This window comes from Sinocyclocheilus rhinocerous, unplaced genomic scaffold (genome assembly GCF_001515625.1).
Source record: "Sinocyclocheilus rhinocerous isolate Xijiao unplaced genomic scaffold, SAMN03320098_v1.1 scaffold454, whole genome shotgun sequence".
Lineage (NCBI taxonomy): Eukaryota > Metazoa > Chordata > Actinopteri > Cypriniformes > Cyprinidae > Sinocyclocheilus > Sinocyclocheilus rhinocerous.
Window position 1 is genome coordinate 281,025 of NW_015657627.1, and position 21,836 is coordinate 302,860.

At 38.0% G+C, this 21,836-nt stretch overlaps 1 protein-coding gene across 1 annotated transcript; it reads right to left on the reverse strand.

Annotated features, from left to right (window-relative positions):
• Positions 1–10,161: 10,161 nt before the first annotated feature.
• LOC107721435 (transcription factor AP-2-beta-like) lies at positions 10,162–16,128 on the reverse strand. Its single transcript, XM_016529441.1, has 7 exons — positions 15,882–16,128; positions 14,816–15,268; positions 13,517–13,574; positions 11,724–11,943; positions 11,319–11,437; positions 10,755–10,896; positions 10,162–10,372 (listed from the first exon to the last, which is right to left on the reverse strand). The coding sequence occupies exons 1-7, from the start codon at positions 15,906–15,908 to the stop codon at positions 10,162–10,164; spliced, it is 1,230 nt and encodes a 409-aa protein (XP_016384927.1). The 5' UTR covers positions 15,909–16,128.
• Between the last annotated feature and the right edge of the window lie 5,708 nt (positions 16,129–21,836).

The following is a 21,836-nucleotide window of genomic DNA, read 5'->3' on the forward strand; positions in this document are numbered from 1 at the left end:
AACAGTAAAAGTAGTGAAGTCTTATAATTCGCAGTGAAAAATGTACATTCCCAGAATTTCTTGTATGACACATTTGATGGACTTTCATTGAAATTATTGTTTCTCATCACATTTTTTATTTTTATTTTTTATTTTTTTTATTTTTTTTTTACATTTCATGTTGTTCATTGCATTTTTAAATTTAAAATCAATCTGAAAAACTTGTTGCTACCAGTTTTTTACGGTAAAGTTTTTGTTTGTTTGTTTGTTTGTTTTTTACCATAAATTTCACCGAATTTCAATCTACCAACAGTAAATACAGTAAACTTATAATGTTTCCTTATTATGCTATTTTGCTCTGAATGAAAGCATAAAGTGACCAAAAGGTGTCAAACTCAAAAGAAGGAAAAACATATTAAAAAAATAAATATATAACACTATACAAATAGTTCTTACAACTTATGCACTATACTGTATTCCAAGTCTTCTGGATTCATATGGTAGTTGTGCATGACAAGCAGACAGAAAAGTCATTATTAATTGATTATCATTTAGTGTTTTTGTTCTTTTGAAAGCTTGACAGCCCCTGGTGACACATTTGTCTCTGTATTTTTGTATGGTATTATATTTGCTGTGTAATTTATGTGTTCTGTAATGCCTCAGTTTTCCTTCAGGGATTAAATAAAGTACCATTCTATCTGATCCTGTATGCCTTCTTTGTACGGAAAAGAGCAGATGTTTGGAGGATGCGATGCGAGTGAGTAAATGATGACAGAATTTTCATTGTTCCCAAACTAATCCTTTAAAATGTGATGCGGGAGATTGTTTCTGTGTGCTACTGAAGAATGGATTCTGGATTCATAACCTTGACCTGTTTTTCTCTTGTCTCACTCAACTCACAAACTTAAACATAAGTACACACAGACCTGATTTACTGATTCACTGTACATTTAGTCAATTCAGCAGCATCCTTTATGGTCATTTAATTATAAAGATGTTGCAGAAGTTAATTTGAGAAATAAAATCAAGTGGATTTGTGTTTTTCTCTCAATTATTCTTTGTGCACAATATTTCAAAATAATTCAAAGGCCTATATTGGAAATTCAATGCCATTAAGTGTTTCAGGATCCATAACTGCAAAAAAATAAAATAAAAAATGTTTTTTGGGCATCAATGGTTCCATGAAGAATCTTTAACATCTAGAACCTTTCTATTACACAAAAAGTTCCTTATAGTGGAAAAAGTTCTTTAGATTATTAAAATGTTCTTCACACTTAGAGAAAAAATGGTTCTTTTAAGAACTGTTCACTAAAAAAAAGTTCTTTGAGGATCTATGGCATTCGCTGCACAATCCCCCTTTTGGAACCTTTATTTTTAAAAGTATAGAATTTGGAATTTTGGTGCAACTAATTCATTTTTTTTCCTAATAAATCCACAAAGTTATAACAATAAAGAGAGGAACATTTGTTGAATGTGTGTGTATTTTTCAGTTGAGATGCTGAATGGGACGACAAGTGAAAGAAAGAGTCAGAGCAAGTTCGAGGTGAAAAAGACTAAGCTTGCTTGTGTGTGTGTGTGTGTGTGTGTTAAGAGGAAACATCAAAGCCAAGCATAATCAATCATTTACTCACACAAACCCAATGAGCCAAAACCACAAACATACATCAAATAAAACCAGTCCTGCTTTGGTAGGCATTATACCGTGTGTATTTATGAGTGTTTGCTACCTGGAGAGGAGCTGAAATCTTGTACATTTATAGTTTGTTCTTTCTGCTTACAGACAAACTTCAATGCAAAACAAAGAAAAGCAAAGGCAAGTAACCCTTGAAGAATCTTAAATCAAATACATTACCTGGAGTGATCACCTCAGTATGTTCATGTTCTTTGTTTTGAAACTCTCAGTGAAGCTCAGTGTGGAAGGAAGAGCTCCAGTGCAGAGCTGAGGTGAAGGAGGAGGTCACGGCAGGTGTTTTGATTCAATGAAGCATTAAACAGAACTGAAGTTATGCATAAAGAGACCGTGCGCTACCACCAGTAACGACAGCATGCTCAGTTAATGAAAGATGACAATGATTAACCATTCACTACTGTAACAGGCCTGCATTTACATTTAATCATTTAGTAGATGCTGTTATCCAAAGCGACTTACAAATGAGGAAACTCACAAGCAATTTATCATACAGGAGCCACTGCAATATAGTTTCAAAAGTAAATCAGAGCAGTGCAAAATCTAGAGCAGAAAAGTGCTGGCAAGGAGAGAAAAAATCATGTCTGTTTTATTGTTATGGATATTATTAAGTGTTTGCAAATAAAGTATGTTTTCAACCATTTCTTAGGGATTGTTATGGTCTCTGGGCATTATTTACTAACTAACTAGTGGGATTCTTTGACATTTATTAATTAAACAATTTTATAAATACTTAATTTGTAGTTTAGTTAAGTTTATTGTATATTTTATTATGCTATGAACATTTAAATTTAAATAAATTAATATTAAATTGTATTTTGGTTATTTTAATAATAAGCACTAACGTACGATCACAAGAACAGGTGTTCATTACAAGAACGCTTGCAAAACCATTAACTGTTTTGATGATCAGAACAAAATGATTGACAGACAGAGCGCGTTTATGATTGGCTACAAAAAGGCGGGCTGCTGGCCGAGTTTTTGTCGTTTACAGAGCCTAGGGCTGTCGTACAGGTAGGTGTGATATTTCGGTGCTATCTGTCAGGTAGCTGGGGCATGTGTTTGCTATTCCAAAATAATCGCTTACACAACCTTTAAACTGTCTGATGAGACACTTTTGATGTCCTTTCGTCCACTGCGGACGCGTGTCATTGCCGTAGTAATCGCATATTTCCGTTTGTTTATCAGCGTGTTGTTTTGTCTTTTCCAAATAGTGACTGAAGTGAGGGGGTTATATTAAAATCGCCTCGATTTTTCCACGGGCTGTGTCACGCTCAACGGGCTTTGACAAGCTCGCGCGCTGCTTATTATTCATGACGATCTCGAGCTGTTTCGGGATGTTGAATAGCCTATAATAATAATACAGAGAGAGAGAGAGAGAGAGAAAAAAAACAGCTCAGGATCAAATGGGCCAATTCTCCACGCCTGACACCAACTGCCGCAGCCGCTCCCGCGATAATGAGCGGGATTTGTTAAACACTAAATTAATGAATAATGAAATATCCAGGTTGATCAGTTAGGCTCGCGCTGCCTGCGGTCATCCAGCCTCGGGCAGGAATTACGCGCGCCTGGCGCGTGTCTGGATAAACCATTTTTACAGTCCATTGCGTGACAGCGAGCAGAGGGACCTGCGCTCAGACAAAGCTCCTCTCCGTCCTCTCATCCCCGAAAAAAAATAAGATGATGGAAAAGAGACTTTCCACCACAAGGGTTCAAACCTTTAGTCTTTGGACGACTGTTCCACCTCAAACCTATTCAGCTGAAAGTCATGAAGCCGATCAAACTGATTTTTATTTGATATTTTAGCCTATATGTCTTGTCCTTGTTTTAAGGCCTTTGTGTTTTACTCCTCCCTCTTTTGATCATAAATTGAGAAAATAAAATTTTTATTGACCGATAATTAAACTTTTAGCTACATAGGCCTATGTCCTCCCAACCAATCATGGATGTTTACACCTTTGGATAAAAGAACTCAAAAAGGTTTCAGTTGTTTGATAAAATCAGGGAGTTGGGGCTAATTAGCAGTAGGCCTATAGCCCATAGGGCATTTTGTTGGTGCACATTTTATATTTATGCTTGGAAAAAAATAAAAACTTGTCTACTTATTTGAGATCTTTATGATTTAAAAAATAACAGTCAATAATTATCGAGTAGGCCTATAAAAGCAGCGATATTATTGGTTTGGTCTTATGGGTTTTTGTTGTATCGTTTTTTTCTTTTAGAGGTAATGAGAACCGAGTTCGAGGGAAGGATGAAAGATCTCGGCTTGTGTTGTTTCAGGTCCCGTGGGTGAGAGCGAGGCTAGTCTTTTTTTTCAGCTGAAGAGAAATCTCTGAATCTCGTAGAGATCCACGTCGCTCGCGGACATGCGGGTGCTGCACCTGGGTCACAATACTTCACGCATGACGAGTCACGCGACGGAACCCGCAGGCCACGCGCTCCTCCGCATTAAATACACCAGCGCGAGCTGATGCGCGCGGGGACTCGCGGGGGTCTGACCTGCGGCCGGGATATGAGTTCACTTTACTGCCGCGACCGCGAACACACGCCTTCAAGGGATTGTTTTCGATACATTTTGGCATTCTTTGCTTGCCTTAAAACGAGACAGGAAAATGCGGAATCACAATTCTCATTTCCGTTTTTCATTTCCGAGTTTTGTTGATTTCCGTTCTGCTGATTGCATTGTAAGTCAGTGTGATAATAAAAACATTACGAGATGCTTATACAGGCTAACACTGATAATATTCAGAACAATGTTAGATACATATTGGTCTTTCAATGACAGATTTTGACATTAGCTTGAATCTTAAGCTAGTCCTTGATGCTAATAAACGACGCTTTAATGCCTTGCTGGTCTATAAGTCTATATTGTTGTAAAATATTTTTAATACTAACACCATTTACGTAATTGACTGCAATTGATTTATTTTTCATATTATTTATTGCCTCTCTTGGTTCTGTTACAGCTGGATTAACAATGTTAGCAAAAGAAATAGGCTATCAAAGGAACAAGATAGTCGTATCTTTCTTTATAAAGAAAAATGTCATTTTATGTAGGGTAAAAACGTGTATTTTGGAGTTTATGATTACATTTATTTTCTAAAGTCAGTAATTATTATTGATTATTCAAAAACTAATGATATTAGGCTACTATTGTCTTTTTTCCTGAAGTAAAATATCTTTAGCAATTCCAATGTTATAGCCTGTAAGATGCCGCCTGGGGTGTTGCCTGACTTCTTGCCTGTCTAAAAAATGAACTTTTAATGCAAATGAAATAATTACATGGACTAATGGCATATGATTACGTAAACATTTTATTTATCTGATAATTAAAATGTAGGTATTCGGAATTTAGGCACGTTTTAAATCAAAACTGCTTTTTGAAATGTTTCGTGCGTATACCACGTTAATATGACACAGCAACAACTACAATAAAACACGCTTTATTCTTATTTCGAGGTAAATGAAAATCACCAGACAAGAACCAACTTCTAGCCTTCACCACACAACACCGTATCTATGAAACAAAAAATACAAGATGCTATCTAAAACAAGCGTTCACCCACGCACAGAGACAGTCACAGATAGACGACCCAGTCTATTCCTATGTACAAACGCCCATTAAATTAAGCATAAATAAATATATACAAACATAAATAAAATAACCTTCCTCACACAGTTAACCAAATATTAACGTTGACAGACGGGCTATAATCCAGCTTGCGGAACTGAGAAAAGTGTGCACTCACGGGCGAGCAAAGGCTGCGCGAGGTCACCTCAGTTCTATGCAGCCTATAAGAAAGCGCACAAATCCGGGACATTTTTCAAGACCTTTTTATGTCTATTTTCAAAAGTCTTTTTTTTTTTTTTTTTTTTTCTTCGGTCAAAGCAAGCTTCCATTCAGCTGATGTAGGGTTGTAAAACAAATAAACAATATTTAGGCCATAAAATGTGTTTTCTTTGTTGATTTAGCTCTGTGTAAATGTTAGCATATATATATTAAAAAATACATAAACAACAGATGAATTATCAGTGAAATAGTTGATTCGGTTGGTCAGCTAAGGTGATTGCCATGTCAAAAGTACCTTAACTGAAAATGTCCTCACATTTTCACAACCAAATGGCCAAGACGGCACAAACAATAGCAGTTTCAAATACAAAGAAATACAACCAAAAATACAAAATCCCCCTGTTCATTTAGTAGACAAGCTCTTTTGAATATTGCCAAAGGTGTTTTAAAGAATATGTTAAATCTCAGTGTTTTAAATCTTGGCTTGTAATCTTTATATGAATAATCAGACTGAGAACTTAATTTCTAATGAATTGCTGTTTATGTAAAGTATATGTGTATTTTATGGGCTGTCAGATGGTGAATCTGAACATCTGTGATGGACTGTAATGTAAATAGCATGATGCTTGTTGCACATTTACAGCCTCTTTTTGGCAAACACTCAATTTCATTGTACCGCATGTATTACTAAATGCAATAAAATCTCATATTTGAATATTCTGTCTCTTTCAAATCTATGTGGAGCCAATTTTTTACTTGACAACCACTTTTATGGACAGAAGATGATTGTTTTACTGTAAGTGTAGTTTTGGTGAAAGTTGCGTGGAATGTACTTAACATTGCAGAACTGTGCACCTATATTTTAATAAGTATAATTAAATATAGTAGTTAAAAATGTCTCCACCAGTATCCCAAGCAAACCTGTCCTCCTGTGTGCTGGCCATTACACTGATTAACACTCAAATATTAGGTATTAGATTCATGAGCATGTGTGTAAAGGACAGCCTGCGTCTAACATCATGTAAAATGTCATACTTTGATACACAAAAACACACTCACAAACACTCCTCGAATATTTTCACACTCGCACACGAATGAGATGAAGATGGTGAACGTGTCACAGCAGACTCGTGTCCTCCAGTCTCTTTTATCGTATCGTTCCTTTCATCTTCCCGTGATCTGTTGTCCACTCGCCACCTTCAACCCAGAATGTAAAACGCAATGTCATAAAACTAGAGTTTATAGAATCTCTGAACATCTCCAATGACTCGACTTCCTTGATATCGTATTTCCACAGTTCATTTCCTGTGCTTTTCCTCTTTCTCTCCAGTTCCTTTGGAGCCGTCTGCAGGTGTGTGTCGGTTGGGGGTGGGGTTGTTCAGGAACATCTTGTCGAGGCCTTTAAGGGCTTCAGTCAGGTAATTCTGTAAAGTCGTGAGGGCGGCGCAGATGGCTGGAGAACCAAAACCGTGTGTGATGAAGCTAAAGTGTGACAGGCAGCTCTTCCAACTGAAACGGAATATTGAATAGAGGGCGGGGCTTTATTTTTGCGCTCCTCCTCTCATCTTTCACTCACAGAAATCTAACGATTGGAGGGGTGTGGTTAAGGATTTTCTGGCCAAGCCATGGCCCAAGCGGTCAAACTTACGTCATCAGAGAAGGAATGCAATTCCAGAGCGGAAGCAAATGATCAGATTTTGATTAAAGATTACCAAGACAAACATTTTTTTTCAGTGGATTAACTTGCACGGATTAATTGTTAACACTAAGACTAGCAATGTGCGGTAACAAAATAAATATTGTAAATTTTTATTTCATGCGGACTTTAAATGACGAATTAGAGGTTAACCAGCAGGCACAGGATGTCAATATAACGTCGGGTTGAGAATATAATTTCGGTTGAGAATGAAAATCAGGTTGACGTCAGTATTTGACCCGGTTGAGACTACACGATTTTAGCCCGATTTTGCCACGATTTGCTTGACGTAGGGTGTCGTGGGGATTCGTAAACGACAATGGGCGTCGGGACGCAAGCTTCCATCATTTCAGCACGTGTAGTGTGTCATAGTGGACGACAACCGATTCCGCGTCTGCGATGCTTCACGACATCACGACAGAAAGACTAGCATGTTTAATTTTTTTTCCCGTCGTCCACGACGAGTTCTGTCACATTGGTGACGTTGACCAATAGCAGCACAGAAGCTCTTTCATACACAGGTTTCAAACATGGCAAAACGAAAGAGAGATGATGGTGCTGCTAGATGGAATTATGAGATGGAGGAAAGGTTCGTGGAGATGTGGCAACAGTACTCCTGCCTGTATGATGTGTCATCGAGGGACTACCACGACAGAACAAAGAAAGAAAAATGCTGGCGAACTATAGCGGAAGCGCTTCAGCAATGTTTACACTCTTGTTTTTGGAAGTCAGTCGCTAGTTCCGCCTTCTTGACATCACGCGCGTAGTTAAAGACGGCACGCGATGAATGGTCGGGAAGCAACGTGTAGTCTGACATGTTTCTTGTCCACGACACGACAAGATTTTAGGAGTCAAAATCGTGAAATCTGACACAGTGACTATCGTGACCGACAAAAATATCGTGTAGTCTGAACCTGGCATAACATTGGATTTTGCTTACACAACCTAAAAACAACAAATATCAACATCAGCTGATGTCGGTACTGGACATCAAATTAACATTGATATTAGATGTTGAACTGACATTGAATTTTGGTCACCTGACGTTGCAACCGAGATTTAACCAAATATCAACGTCTTATGATGTTGTGTGCCTGCTGGGTAATTTAAAGCTAAATGTATATTCCTAACACTCAGGAACAAAAATGACTTATGTCTCACAATTAATAGTGATGTAAAAGTTAATGCTCCTTTCAACAATGTAATTTTGCGCTAAATTTAATCTATGCTGTCTGATAAAATTGTTTGTACTATATACTGTTAATTTTTTCTGTATGTTTTGTAGATATTGTTGTGTTTATTGCTGCTGGTCTCAAGCTGAGTGTTTGCACAAGGTGAATGGAGGAACAATATTTTAGTACTTATTCTGTAGGAAAACAACTTCGACTTAACATGCCAATAAATGCACAACATTCTGCTAATGGGACAGTGTGGGGTCTAGACATGCTCTGCCTCCAGCAAGACTAGTCAGGTGGGTTTTAGGATCAATCCCACTAACTGTGACCTATCCAATTCCTTTGCCATCTACACAACTGTGATCCAATCAGAGAATGTCATGACATTTTTTCATGGCACATCAAGCATGACAAATTCTTCATTCACATTTATCAGAACATATATCAGAAGGGACGTGCTTGATCTTCTGTATCAGTTAAAGAAATGCGACTTGCTCGCTCGTGGATTACAGCATACATTTTTCAAGAAATGAATTTAAGTCATAAGTTGAATTAAACAATCAAATGGAAAAGACATCAACCATGATTCCATTAAAAAAAAGCCTTTCTGCCTCCCAAAGAAGCTGAAAAGATCTGTCATATTACTGCCATGGATATTCCTACTTATTTCTTCATATATAAATCTACATATTCTTTTAACTGAGTGTGAAATATTGATTATAAAAGAGAACTCATACATAATATCAAAGCCACTGCATAGCAACTCTGAAACCCTCATCCATAAATTACAAACACTGTGACTTCAGCATTTGGACATTTATGATGAAATTGATCAAATGAAAAAAAAATTAAATAAAAACTTTGGATATGTTAGGCTCACAGAGATCAAACAGTAAAACAATTACAAAATATTACAAAATCCTTAGTTCATATCAAACCCATGTTTGTCGATCTCAATATCTCACATAATGGTGATGTGATTGCTTGATGCTCATAATTATTTTGAGTAATAGAAAACACTTAGATAACAGGTGCTCTGACAGGTTCAAGCTTGCAATAGTTCAGTCGCTTTGTGGTTTCCCTGAGAATCATGGGTAAAAGGCATGTTTCTTATCCCCCAATCACACTGCGAGCAAAAGGTCTCCAAAAATATATTTAAAAAAAAAGGCTATAATGAAATTCTCCAGTGTTCACTGTCCATACATATGAAGAAAAAAGAGAACTTGAAGTTGAAATCCTCAGAGCAAAGCCTGCATATTTCTGCTTCTGGGAGCAAAGCCCATCAATTAGAATAAAGCCATCAGTTTAACTTTCACTGGAAGAGTGCCTTTATCTGTCATTACTGGGGAATATTCCATTCTCAGCATATTTCACTTCCTGAAAGAGGCAGTGCTCTCAATATTCATGCTTTTCTTGCTTTGGGGAATCATACAGAAAAATACAGGCAGATATTTTAGCCATGTGCCCAGATGGCCTGATACTAATGTCCTCTCAACATTTGACCTCCATGCTTCTCTGAAACTGCCTGCTTGAGTATTGTGACCAGTAAACATCCAATAATGATGTGATCAGCAATGTAATTCATATAATTATGATATCTGAAACTTGTAAGGTTAATTTAAAAGCTTTAAAAGTTGATCATTTTCCAAATGAAGAAAAAAAAATGTTGGCCTAATTTATACAATATTAAATTCTTGTCTTTTTAAGAGCATGCATCCAAAACTACTTGTGTCTGTTCATAATAACAATGCTTTGAGGTGCAATGTAATCTCAAATAAGAATCTGAGCAAACGATCACACTTCAATCTTTAAAAGGTCATTTGTGACAAACAGTTCAAATGCCTCCAACTGGCAGCGTTGCAGAGCCCTGCTGCTGCATCTGCAGTTGTCTGGACTTGTCAGATTTTGACCCACATTCGCTTTTGCGTCTCAGAACCACAAACAGTCTTGTTGTCCAGTCGGGAGAGCGCTGCGCCCCTCTCTCCCATTCCAGAGCGACAGAACGCGAGAGCCCGAGGCTGACTGACAGGACTTTGACAGACAGACTGTGAAAGGAGAGGCGAGGGAGGAGGGATGACCTTAGGCAAAACTTCAAGGGGAAAGCTGGCACTTTAAGACTTGAAACATTTAACTTAAATATAATGAGTTTCTAGCTCGGTGCCAGGCTGAGATGGATAAGAGACGAGATTTCGAAATTTCTGCTGGACCTGAACTTCCTCATTAGAAACCAGCTAAACGTGTCAAAACGCACCAGGCACTAAGCGGACAGCTATCAAAACGACAATCCGTGATGGACTCTACATTCACCTCGAAATGTGGCTACACATTTGTTCAGATGAGGGCGGTTATACCAGCTTCCAAAGAAAGTAACGAATGCATAAATCACAGTTAAACAATGCACTGTGACACGTTATGTAGTCTACGTACTTTGTGGCGAGCAGCATGTTCTTTCGCGAGTGCAGTTCGTTTGGATCTGTGTGCTGTCTGTTCAGATATTCAGACACGGCCTTTGTGGGAAATTCAGTTTCACAAATGTAGCCAAAGTCCCGAGCCAAATGAACAGCTTCTCCTGGAAATGAAAAATAAACACAATATGGTGAAATGGAATTACTCCACATCTTCGCTTAAAATATTTTTATACTAAATTACAGCTGTAGCTGCAACTGAACTGGAGGGAAAGACAGCCTATTAAGCGAATGAAAGATTGCGGTGCAGAAACAATCAGACAGTCACAACAATAATTATATGAAATTAGCTGTACTGGTTAAAATGTTGTTTTACTGCTTCTGCATCTGTTAACTGTTTGCACCGCCTAAGGAAAATAAATCAGATTACAGAAACTCCCAAGGCAATAAAATATCATCTAGCCTAAAAATTCGGGCTTGTTTTCCATTATTGGCCATTGTTTTCTTCATTTAAAGGGCCTGAATTCCCAAACACGGTGGAAAAGACAATCTAAATGAGAAATAAGAATCAGATGTCCTGCTTTACCTTCTACTAGAGACGTCAGTAAAGTGACATTCGCTGCTTTGCGTCTCCCCGCGGGCAAATTCAAGCCGATTTTCTCCAGCTTTTCCCTCAGTGATCTACCGCCGTTTTTCGACTTCGCTCTGAGGATATAGCGAAGGCATAATTAGAGACGTGTTTTATGACGGACTGACAGCAAAGAAGCACCATGAAAAGTGAAAATTCAAAATCAGACATGTTTAGGCAGGAGTCATTTAAAAATCTCTTAAATCGTCCAACGTAGCCTGTTCAACGTCTCGTCAGTCACTGCAGATGTGGTCATAACCCAGTTGTTTGGAGTTCAAATTGAATATAAGATTTTTGTCTTTAATCCATTGACCTCTGCTCAGCTAATAATGTGGATTCTGGCTGATTTATCGATGCTCTCACCTCCGTAGAACCCCGCCAAGCAGAGAGGCGTTGAGGCACTCTGGCGGAGAGAGGCGCCGGTGGACCTCGCCGACCGTCACTTTATATTTGGATGTGGAGCTAAGAAGCGACAGGCGGCCGGGAACCGAGCAGAAGACCTCGTTGACGTTCACGGTGATCCCGCCGATTAGACCGTCTTTGTTCATCATCAGAGAAGCGACGCTCTTGTGTGGAACTGGAACTGTGCGAGAGAAACAGACAGAAAACTGAGCTACGTCGTGTAATAGAGACCTAGACTCACATTTAGCCTACTGGAATATGAACACTAGCTGTGGTTACTTGCTTCTCAAAATGACTCTATAGCGAGAGGTGTTATTATTTTAAGATAATTTCTAAGACTAGTTACAGACAGCCCAGGCTTGTGGGAATATTATGCAATGTGAAATCTTAGCACATAAAAGCGCAGTTAGCTCGAGCCCTCGGCTGGCCCGGGTCACCCCGCACGCGACCGGAGCTGCCAGCGCGTGCTCCAGCTTTCTTACGTTAATTCCACGTACAGTAGAAAGAAAGCCAGAATTGTCCATAAATGCAAACATAGCGGAAAGCCTGTAGTATTTTTTAAATAAAATGTATTAGGCTATTTTATCTAAACATGTTACCAACTTTATATATAACAACAACGGCGTTAAAAAATAAAGGCCTATGCATGGTTCAATTTGTGCTGTAATGTTTTGCAGTTTCCAACGTGATTAAAATGCTAGCATTACACTTAGAAATGCTGCCAGGCACTGAGATTTAGTCCTTTCGTTTATTCAATTCAGTTACACTTTCCTGTCAGATTTAGTTTCCACAGTGACATTTCAACACTATTTACTATGCTAATTTATTATATTATCGATTGGCCATGGACACGTGCTAATAACATTAACCACCTATTTTTCAAATCACCCCCTCCCCTCCACACACAAACTCACAAGCTGACCGTCAAACGACGTCTACTAACTTAAGCGCTAATGGGGTAACGAGCGCTCGAGCCCGCGGAGAACTCTACAGGGGATAATAGAGAAAACGCGCTCTAAACGAGCTCACGAGATCCGCGCTCAGAAAACCATCCATCACAGCGGCCACTTACAGGCCGTCTCTTCTGGGAGGCCCGTGTTCCGTTAACTAAATTACCGGCAAACGTCTCTCATAACGGACAAATATTAACACGAGCCCAGGGAGTACTGACTGCATGAAGGCCTTATCTCGGAGTAAATATGTCAAAACCTCCGTGGAGAAATTATATCAACAAAGTGGTGCTTAAATGTCGATTTTAAACAGTAATGTTCCCAAAGAAAATAGATAGGCATGAATAAATCTGGAATTTGCGCTACTGTTTTAATGCATAAAAGACAAGAGGCAGCTGATAATAACCTAAGTCTATAACAGACGATAGATTGGTCGATTATTAGCTATAACTAATAAATAAAGCTATACATATTTTTTTGTAGTGACACAAATAACAGTTCGATTATAACGGTGACGATATGATTCTAAAAATATTCAATGGCTTCCACTTGCTTTGGCTGAGCGTCCAAGGTTAAGAAAATAGGCAGGTGACATCATTTAAATACCAGATGTGGTTCAGCGCATGCGTGAAAAGGTGTGCCAAGGTGTATTCACCTGAAATGACTTTTTGCCCTAAATCCATAGAACAGTAATTCCTTCTATCAGCATTTCCCCCCAAAACCCAGTGATCGTTGAAAAATATGAAATTACCAAATAATTAAATACAACAATGGCATAATTCTTCCAGACATTTTCTAATTTACCTTTTTTAATGACTGACTGATCCAGGATGTTCATCCCGTTGTTTGCGTCCTCCATAGCCTAAAAAGGCAGCATAATGAGAAAACATTTACATCGCTACAGCAATTATACATATTCAGATAACTTCAGAACAATGACCTTCTGTTTAGTAAATTTAGACAGATTTAGACAAAAATAAATCAATCGATCAATAAATAAATAAAACAAATTTCCAGTCCAGGGTTATTATTATTACTATTTTTTTGGATCCAAATAGTGAACATTAGCAATTGAAAAAATATTTTTAATTACGTTTTGGACTCATACCATTGTTTTCACTAACAATTCGTCCAAAAATACAATTTTCCATGTAAGTTTTCTGAATGCATTTTAATGGTATTGTCTAGTCAGGAAACGTAAACTAATCTGCATTTAATTAAATTATAAAAAAAAAATTTTTTTAAACAAAATTTGTATTTATTTTTTATTTAAAAATGAAAATAAACCCGATGTCAGTTAGGCTACGTTTTATAATAATTTTGGGTAGAGAGGCAGACAATCATTGTGCAGTCAGCTGAACGCATAAACTTATCAATTGACGAAAATTAGATATGATGTGTGCAGAGATATATTGATAAAAAAACAGATGGTTAGAAATGTGAACCGAGCATGGCTTAACAGATTAAAGGTTGGTGAAGTTTTCATTTTTAGCCATTGCAACAATAATTTTAAGTTAAACAGTAGGCTAGTTTTCCTCAACAGAAGCCTAACGTTATTGCTTTTAAATATTATTTATAAAGTACAAATATAGTTTCAAAAACCAAAATGTGATTACAACCACGACAGAATATTGTTTCTGATAACAAGCAAGCCTTATAATATCAAGCTCTACTATTACTAAATACTTAGTTTGGATTCCGTTAATTGATAAATATTCATTTGATAAAAATGTTTGTAACTTGTCTCAAAAAATGTAAACAGGTCAGAAAACACCCTGAAAATATACAGAATTATGTCACAGAGAGCTACTGCAATTATTTAGAATACAAGATAAAAATAATCAAAATCAAATCGTTAAACGTTAGTTCACTATTACACTAAAAAAATGCTGGGTCGTTTTACCCCAATGTTGGGTCAAATATGGACTAACCCAGATGTTGGGTTACATTTTTACATTAAATTTATAACCCAAAAGTTGGGTTGAAACAAACCAGCATTTTTTTAAATAGACATTCTTAATGATTTACTACACGTCTTTGTGCAATTTCTATCCCGACAAAAGAGGTTATTGTCCAAGCCAAAAAACAAAAATCATAACCAACCTGCACATCCTCCATGCCGTGCGCCAGGCCATGAAGGGACAGACCATCTCCCATCCCCACCTCGAGCCCGTGATGCGTGGAGTGGAGCAGCACGTCTGGTCGGCGCACGGTGTAGTCCCGCCGGGGGTCCAGACCCGAGAGCTGCGGTAAAGAGGCTCGAGGCTGCGGCAGTAAAGCTCCGCTCTCCGTACCCACGTCCTGCCGCTGCCGGGAGCCCCACGGGTGCTGCTGGGACTGGTGAAGAGCGTTCAGAGAGTACGGGTCACTAACGTGTGAGTACGGGTCCTGACTCTGGTGATACGGCAGCGGCTGGTACGGCGGCGGAAAGTACGGAGGTTGGAAGTCCGAGGAAGGTGTGTGAGAGAGCGGCGGAGCGCTGGAGTACGGACCCTGAGAGACCGAACCCAGCTGGGACAGTCTGGAACTGTGGCTCGGTACCCCATCATGGCGGTCCTTCAAACGAGAAAAGAATATAAATACGATTACAAACCAACCGTTTGTTTTAATGTTCTAATTTTTAAAAATAAATAAACTTTTTGGATGTTTTGAATGGCTACTGGAACGAATCCAACGACATCGAAAGAGTATTAAATAGAAGCTTATAGGCTATAGCATATATGGGCGCCCGCTGTGATCCAAGAAAGTACAAAAGCTTTCAAAATATTTGCATTTTCGGACTGATTCATGTGTAGTAATTTAACAAAACATTTCTAAAACGAGGCATAATCGCAGGTTTTAAATTACTACTCTTACGAAAATTAACCATGGTTTTACCACAAATAAAGCCAAAAATGGTTTACTATAATTAAACAATGGTAACCACAAAGTAGGCTAACCATGGTTTTGCTACACTAACCATAGTTTAACCATAGTATTTGTAGTAAAACTGTTTCTAGCTATACAAATGGTAATCAATAGCCAAAAACCTATGGTTACTACACTTTAACCACAATAAAACCATGGTTAATTTTCGTAAGGGTAAGCTCGCAACATAAGCAAAACACGCATGCCACCTTTTTACCACGCAGCTACAAGAAAGTATTTTTCTTGGTGTTCTCAGACTTACCGTGGAGGAATACGTGTGCACTAACATCTGGACGGAAAAACGTGAGCTCGTTCAGAGCAGAAGGACACGCGACAACGCGACACACGCTCGCCTGAAGAAAAACGCCTTCCTTTCTCAACTCCTCATGACCGCACGGAGCAAAAACTAGATTTTTTTTTTCTTTCAGCTCAAATGGCTTCTCCTACACAGCCCTGTTCCTCCAGGTCTCGGTTCTTGTTCTTCCCGATCCGGCGCTCTGATCCAGACTGATCCAGAGTGCGGTGCTCCGTCCGTTCGCCTCGCTACACCTCCTCAGAATAATTGTTATTCATGACTCCTCTAATATTGCGGGAATACTTAAAGCAGCGGGGAGCAGCGGAGCGTGAAGGCGCTGCTGCTGTAAGTGACGTTCATTCAGGAGGAGGAAACTCTCGTGCTCTGTTTTATTCCCCTCTCTGTTTGAGGTCCGGCATGCACGGGTCCGGACCTCTTTCTTTTGCTATTGTTGTCTTTTATGTTATTGTTGTGTGTGCACAGTCCATTTATCTCCAGCCAGAACAAACGAATCGCCGGAATCAGCTGCTTTGAGGCAGATGGACAGAGGCCTCATTCACAAGCACTATATACTCACATACTTTAATATGCATTAAATACATCATACTCACCATAGCAATTCAGACTCACAATAGCAAAATTGGATTCCACCATATAGGGTAGGCCTACTAATGTTAGATACTTCATTTAGGCTAAATTATAAAAAGAAGCCCTACTTCTACAGCCTATATATCTGATAAAAAGCATTATTTGGAGCTTATGTACCACAACTACGCCCTTCGCCCTTCCTATTCCAAACTCACCATAGTTTCACATGCATGTGTGTTTAACCAGGCCCAGGTCTCTGATCAACAAAAACATGAACTTCACGATAACAATATTACACTAATATGATAAAACACTCGGTTTAAACCTTCCCTAATAAATGTCTGAAAAAAGTGTATTTATTTTATTTTATTTTTTGTTTCTGCACCGGGTGACAGTTTAAAGTGCTCCACTAATGGTGCCCCATTAAACAGCTCGTATAATGGTCGATTTCACGGACTGGGGTCGAAGTGTTTAATTACACGCGTGACGGTTGACTGTGAGAGAAAAGCCATGTGTGACTCTCTGGGTCGGCATCCCGCGAGTCTTTTCCAAAAACCACCACGAGTCTCTCCCACGAGCTCGAGCTCATTCAGGGGAATCCACGGGACTCCCACGCGTGACACTGCGTCCTCTCCTTCTGTAGATTCTGCGATTCTCTTATTAATAAATCGATGGCAGGCTCTCAAGAAAATAATGCGAGAAGTTTTTCAGTGCATATAAACATTGACATTTTCTTTTTTTTCCCCTCCTGTTTTTTATGCTAACTCTTTTAGACTGTTTTTTTTTTTTAATATCACCTTACATAAATACAAACAATATTAAAGTTTAAAAATAGAGAATTTAAACGTGCCTCTTTTTTTGACAAAGCAATTACAGAATTAGTTTTTTACAAATTCCAGAATTTGTAAAGTTATATTAAAAACTCTTCTGTAAACAACGGAAAAATTTGTTTTGTCCTAAATTTCCTACTTTTAAAGGAAATAAAGTAACCTGCTAAAATCACTACATTGTTAATACAAAAATAACATAAGCTATTGGGTAGAAAATGAATGAGTAGCCTATGAATAGGCCTATGACGAAATTCTTCTAAATCAAACGTTTATCATTTGATTTTTTTTCCTTATTTAAATAACCAGAATAAACCTCCTGTCAACAAGAGACAAAACATAGCCTATTCGACAAAAATTGAACACGACCAAATGCAACGTAATTTTTTGTCGTTAGCCTATATAAATCATACAGTGAAAAAAGAGTTTGTCTTCTCGTTACCTCGTATATATCTTCATACTTGACATTTTCCACCAGTTTCCACAGCATGTTCGCGCGCTGATCCCTGTATAACGAGTGCATTCATGTGAAGAGTGAAGATCTCTCTCTCTCTCTCTCTCTCTCTCTCTGAAAACGTAAAGCTTATAGAAACATTCCCGATTCCCCTTTACCGTGTTTGTCTCCGTGTGTGCTGTAACTGCGTTGATACAGTGAATGTCTAATGTTAAGTGTGTTGACTTTGAGCTGTATGTAAAGCTGAGACTCCAGCTCCATCATCAACTGCAGATGAAGTGAACGCTTAACAAAAGCGGTCTGCCATTTTACACGACAGAGTCAACGTGTGAGCACGGAATTTAAAGGAAACAGAATAAAAGCATTAAATCAAAACCACATAACGTAAAATAATCAATAGCTTTGTTATGTCATTTTAAAAGTAATTCTTGCAAAGTCAATAAATAGCTGGAGAAGGCGATGATAGGTGGAACTGTTTATTCACGAGAGGGTTTTGTTCGCTACAAATATGTCATTGCTGTAAGCAAACATTACCTCAAAGTCACTTGCAAGAAAGAGAAGTCAGATAGTCCACAACCCGACCGATGCCGTGATGAGAGGCGGTCCAGTGCGCCCCCTGCTGGTCAGTCAAACATACACTTAAACACTGAAAAGAGAACAAAAAGCTCGTTTCAGTTTGACTGGAAATAGAATAACAAAACGTTTCAGCTTGTTTTGAGACGAGGTCAAACAGTAGGCTACTTAACTTCATGTTACCGTGATACGTACAGTTTCTGACATCCTCAAGAACCGCGGTGCTCACAATCCAGCTCCTGCAGAGTTTAGTCGCAGCCCTGCTCTAACACACCTGTCTGTAACTGACCCTTCGCTAAGCCCCGCCCCTTGGTTACTACCGCTGTCTCAGAGAAGCTGTAAAGAAAGTTCCATAGAAACAAACTGTTTTCGAATGAAACGTGATCAGGCGGGAAAATTCAACGTAATTTATTCTTCCGTGGGTTGGAATGAATTGTGACGTCGCTAAGCATTTTTAATCTTCTAATTATTAACTGCAAATCAGAACAGCGGCACACACTTCTCACAGTTAAATAAAATAAAAATGAAAAATCAATTATCACAGTGAACAAAACTGTTCTTAAGGCGGTACTGAGAACTAAGTTTTATCAGCACTGCAGTGACCTGAATCAAAATGAAAACAAACAAACAAACACGAATTTACCTTAAAGCAAATTAAGGATATTTTTAAAACTTATTTTGAAGATGTATTTGGGAATGAGACCTGACACATAGTTTAAAACGCAGGTTTATCAATAATTTAGCTACACAAAATTGCGTTTAAAACTGTGCAAAAATACACAAATCGTCCAAAGACTGACATTAGGCAACAGAAAAAGCTTATCTAAAAATGGCAGACAAAAAGTCCCTAAACTAAAAGTCCCTGCAAAAAATACAATTAAATAAATAAATAAACAAATGGAAACAATAAACTAAAATATGGCTGATGTAAAATTATAAGCAGGGGGTAATTATTACAGTTTTTACTCCAGCAAATATATATTTCTCGAGGTAGGTTTATTTCATTATCAGTTTGAAGACAAACATCTTAAAAAAAAGAAAAATAGGCTACACGTCAATGAGAACAAGTAGTTCTTTTGTGACAACATGCCCCAGTATAGTGGGAAAAAGTTGTCACAAAGGGAGCCTGCCATTAGAATAGTCTACTGTCTGCAACATGTAAACAATAAAACAATTATGCAATGTAACAAACAAACAATCTATCTATCTATCCATCCATCCGTCCGTCCGTCCATCCATCTCTCTCTTTCTCTCTCTATACAGTAATTAATTGTCATTAATAATCAAATAAAATGTAAATATAAAACATAAAAAGGCAAGACATAAATAAGGCAGACAGAATAATTATTAAAATAATTAAATCCATTTAATGTTATTCATATCAGTGCTATAAATATTAGTTAAGAAATTCAACACAAGCACATACAATTTAACTTGCAGACAGTTGCAGCCAGAGATCCAGTGTTTCTGTTCATGTAGAGCGGTAACAATTCCCCCTTCCTGCACAAGAGGTCACTAGGTCACTAGAAACACACAGTTTTCCCATTTTGTTACTGAAGTATGATTTGTATTGTAAACATTTTGCTCCATGTCCTAATATTTTCCAAAATTATTTAAATCTACTAAATGTGTACTGTGGGACATTTTTGTTTGAGACTAACTGAGCTCACTGATCATGACCCAGTTTCATGCCAGTTTCTCAGATCTGTTTCATTGGCCATTAAGATGCTGCCTGACCTATGGAAGAGTGAAAATAATCTGTGATTAATGTTTCAGCAGCCCCGCTGCCACAGAGAAAGTGCCAGAGCCACACAAACACACGCTCACTCTGGGCATGTCTAGAGGCCATGACAGATGTCCAAACAGTTTGAGAGAAAGTAGGCTCATTCTGCACAGACTTTGATTAGAATTCAACATAATCACACATTAAAATTCTCACAGAACACAAAAACACACGAGCACACAGAGATTATCACGCATACACACATGCACGTATGCACAAACACATCTCTGGCATTGCAAAAACATGTTTTGCCACATTTTCAATATTAGAATATATATATTTAAAAAAAGACAAAATAATTATTAAATTTTATATTTTTATAGGTGTGCACATTTTTTTACTAAAATTAAAATGTGCATAATAAAAAAAAATGTGAACACTTGTATGCACACTACATTTATTATATAATTTTAACGTGTTGTGTGTGTGTGTGTGTGTGTGCGTGCATGTGTGTGTGTGAGCTCAACCATTGGCTGCCATTACACAAGCTGGCCACAAGGTGGCGCGCGAGTAACGTGATAAATATCCATTGAGTTCATGTCGAAGACTTTCAGAAGACGGAAGTCCGGGGAAGTCCTTACTTTTCATAGTAGTAAACATAATAGTTTCAAACTATTCATAAAGTAGACATTATTATTATTTTAATGTGAATAGTTAAGCTAATTATCGTTGTTTAAATGCGATGAAAAATCGATGGTATGGTCACTAGATAGGGAGCTTGTAGTAAATGTAAAGTAAATGTGCTTGGACTCATTTTGGTACACTAATTCAAAAGCAATAATTACAGCCTATAGGCTAATATTAACATCTAGTGTAGCCTATGCGTGTAAGAATATATTTAGACCTTCGTTTTATCTGAATAAAGTTGTTGTGTCTATTATTTATGATAACCGCTGGGTTGGAACAGTCTGACTTGATCGGTTGAGAAATAATTTACTCTGAAAATGGATGTTTGTTTACATAGAATGAGTGCCAATTGTTTGGTTGAGAGTAGACTGGCTTCTCTGTATTTTCCTCACGAGGACTTTTCATTTGCATTTTACTTTTTAAACGTGCAATTAATTACTCACCGCGTAAACTAGGTCGAGTCCACGTCGTAGCGTATTAAATTAAAGCGGAACTTTATGTATTGAACGCCACACATGCATTAGAACTGCCCAAACTGATAAAACACACTCGTGATCAATAACTGCGCTAATTATGCGTCAAGGCTGTTTGGCTTTTCCTAAGATGGTGTTATTGGGATAGCCTATTTAGGCTACGTTCGTTAACGTTGACTAGTCGCTGATTATTGAAAGTACTGAGATCAGACAGCGTTTTCCTCCCCAAAAATGTGAATATGAATGCGAATCGCTTTTATCTTGTGCAAAGCTTCGCTTCGATCTGTCAGTCGGTTATTGACTTTGTAAAGCCTTCCGGTGCAGCATTGGTCTTTCTGTGCTGTTAATGATCTGTTCTGCTTGGGTGCTTAATTTATTCTACATCAACCATTTTTTCGTAATGTATTCAATAATAGTCCAAACAATCAAGTTTAGCTGCATTGTGATTGTTTTTAGAATGAATAAAATGCAATAATTGTATAAATAAAGCTGTTTCTGCTCTCTCTTGTCGTTATAATGTTCTCTCAGTATTTCCTCAGTGTTTTGTTGAACGAGTTCACTGGGTATTTTCATTCTTTGTGAATGAAATAAAAGTGT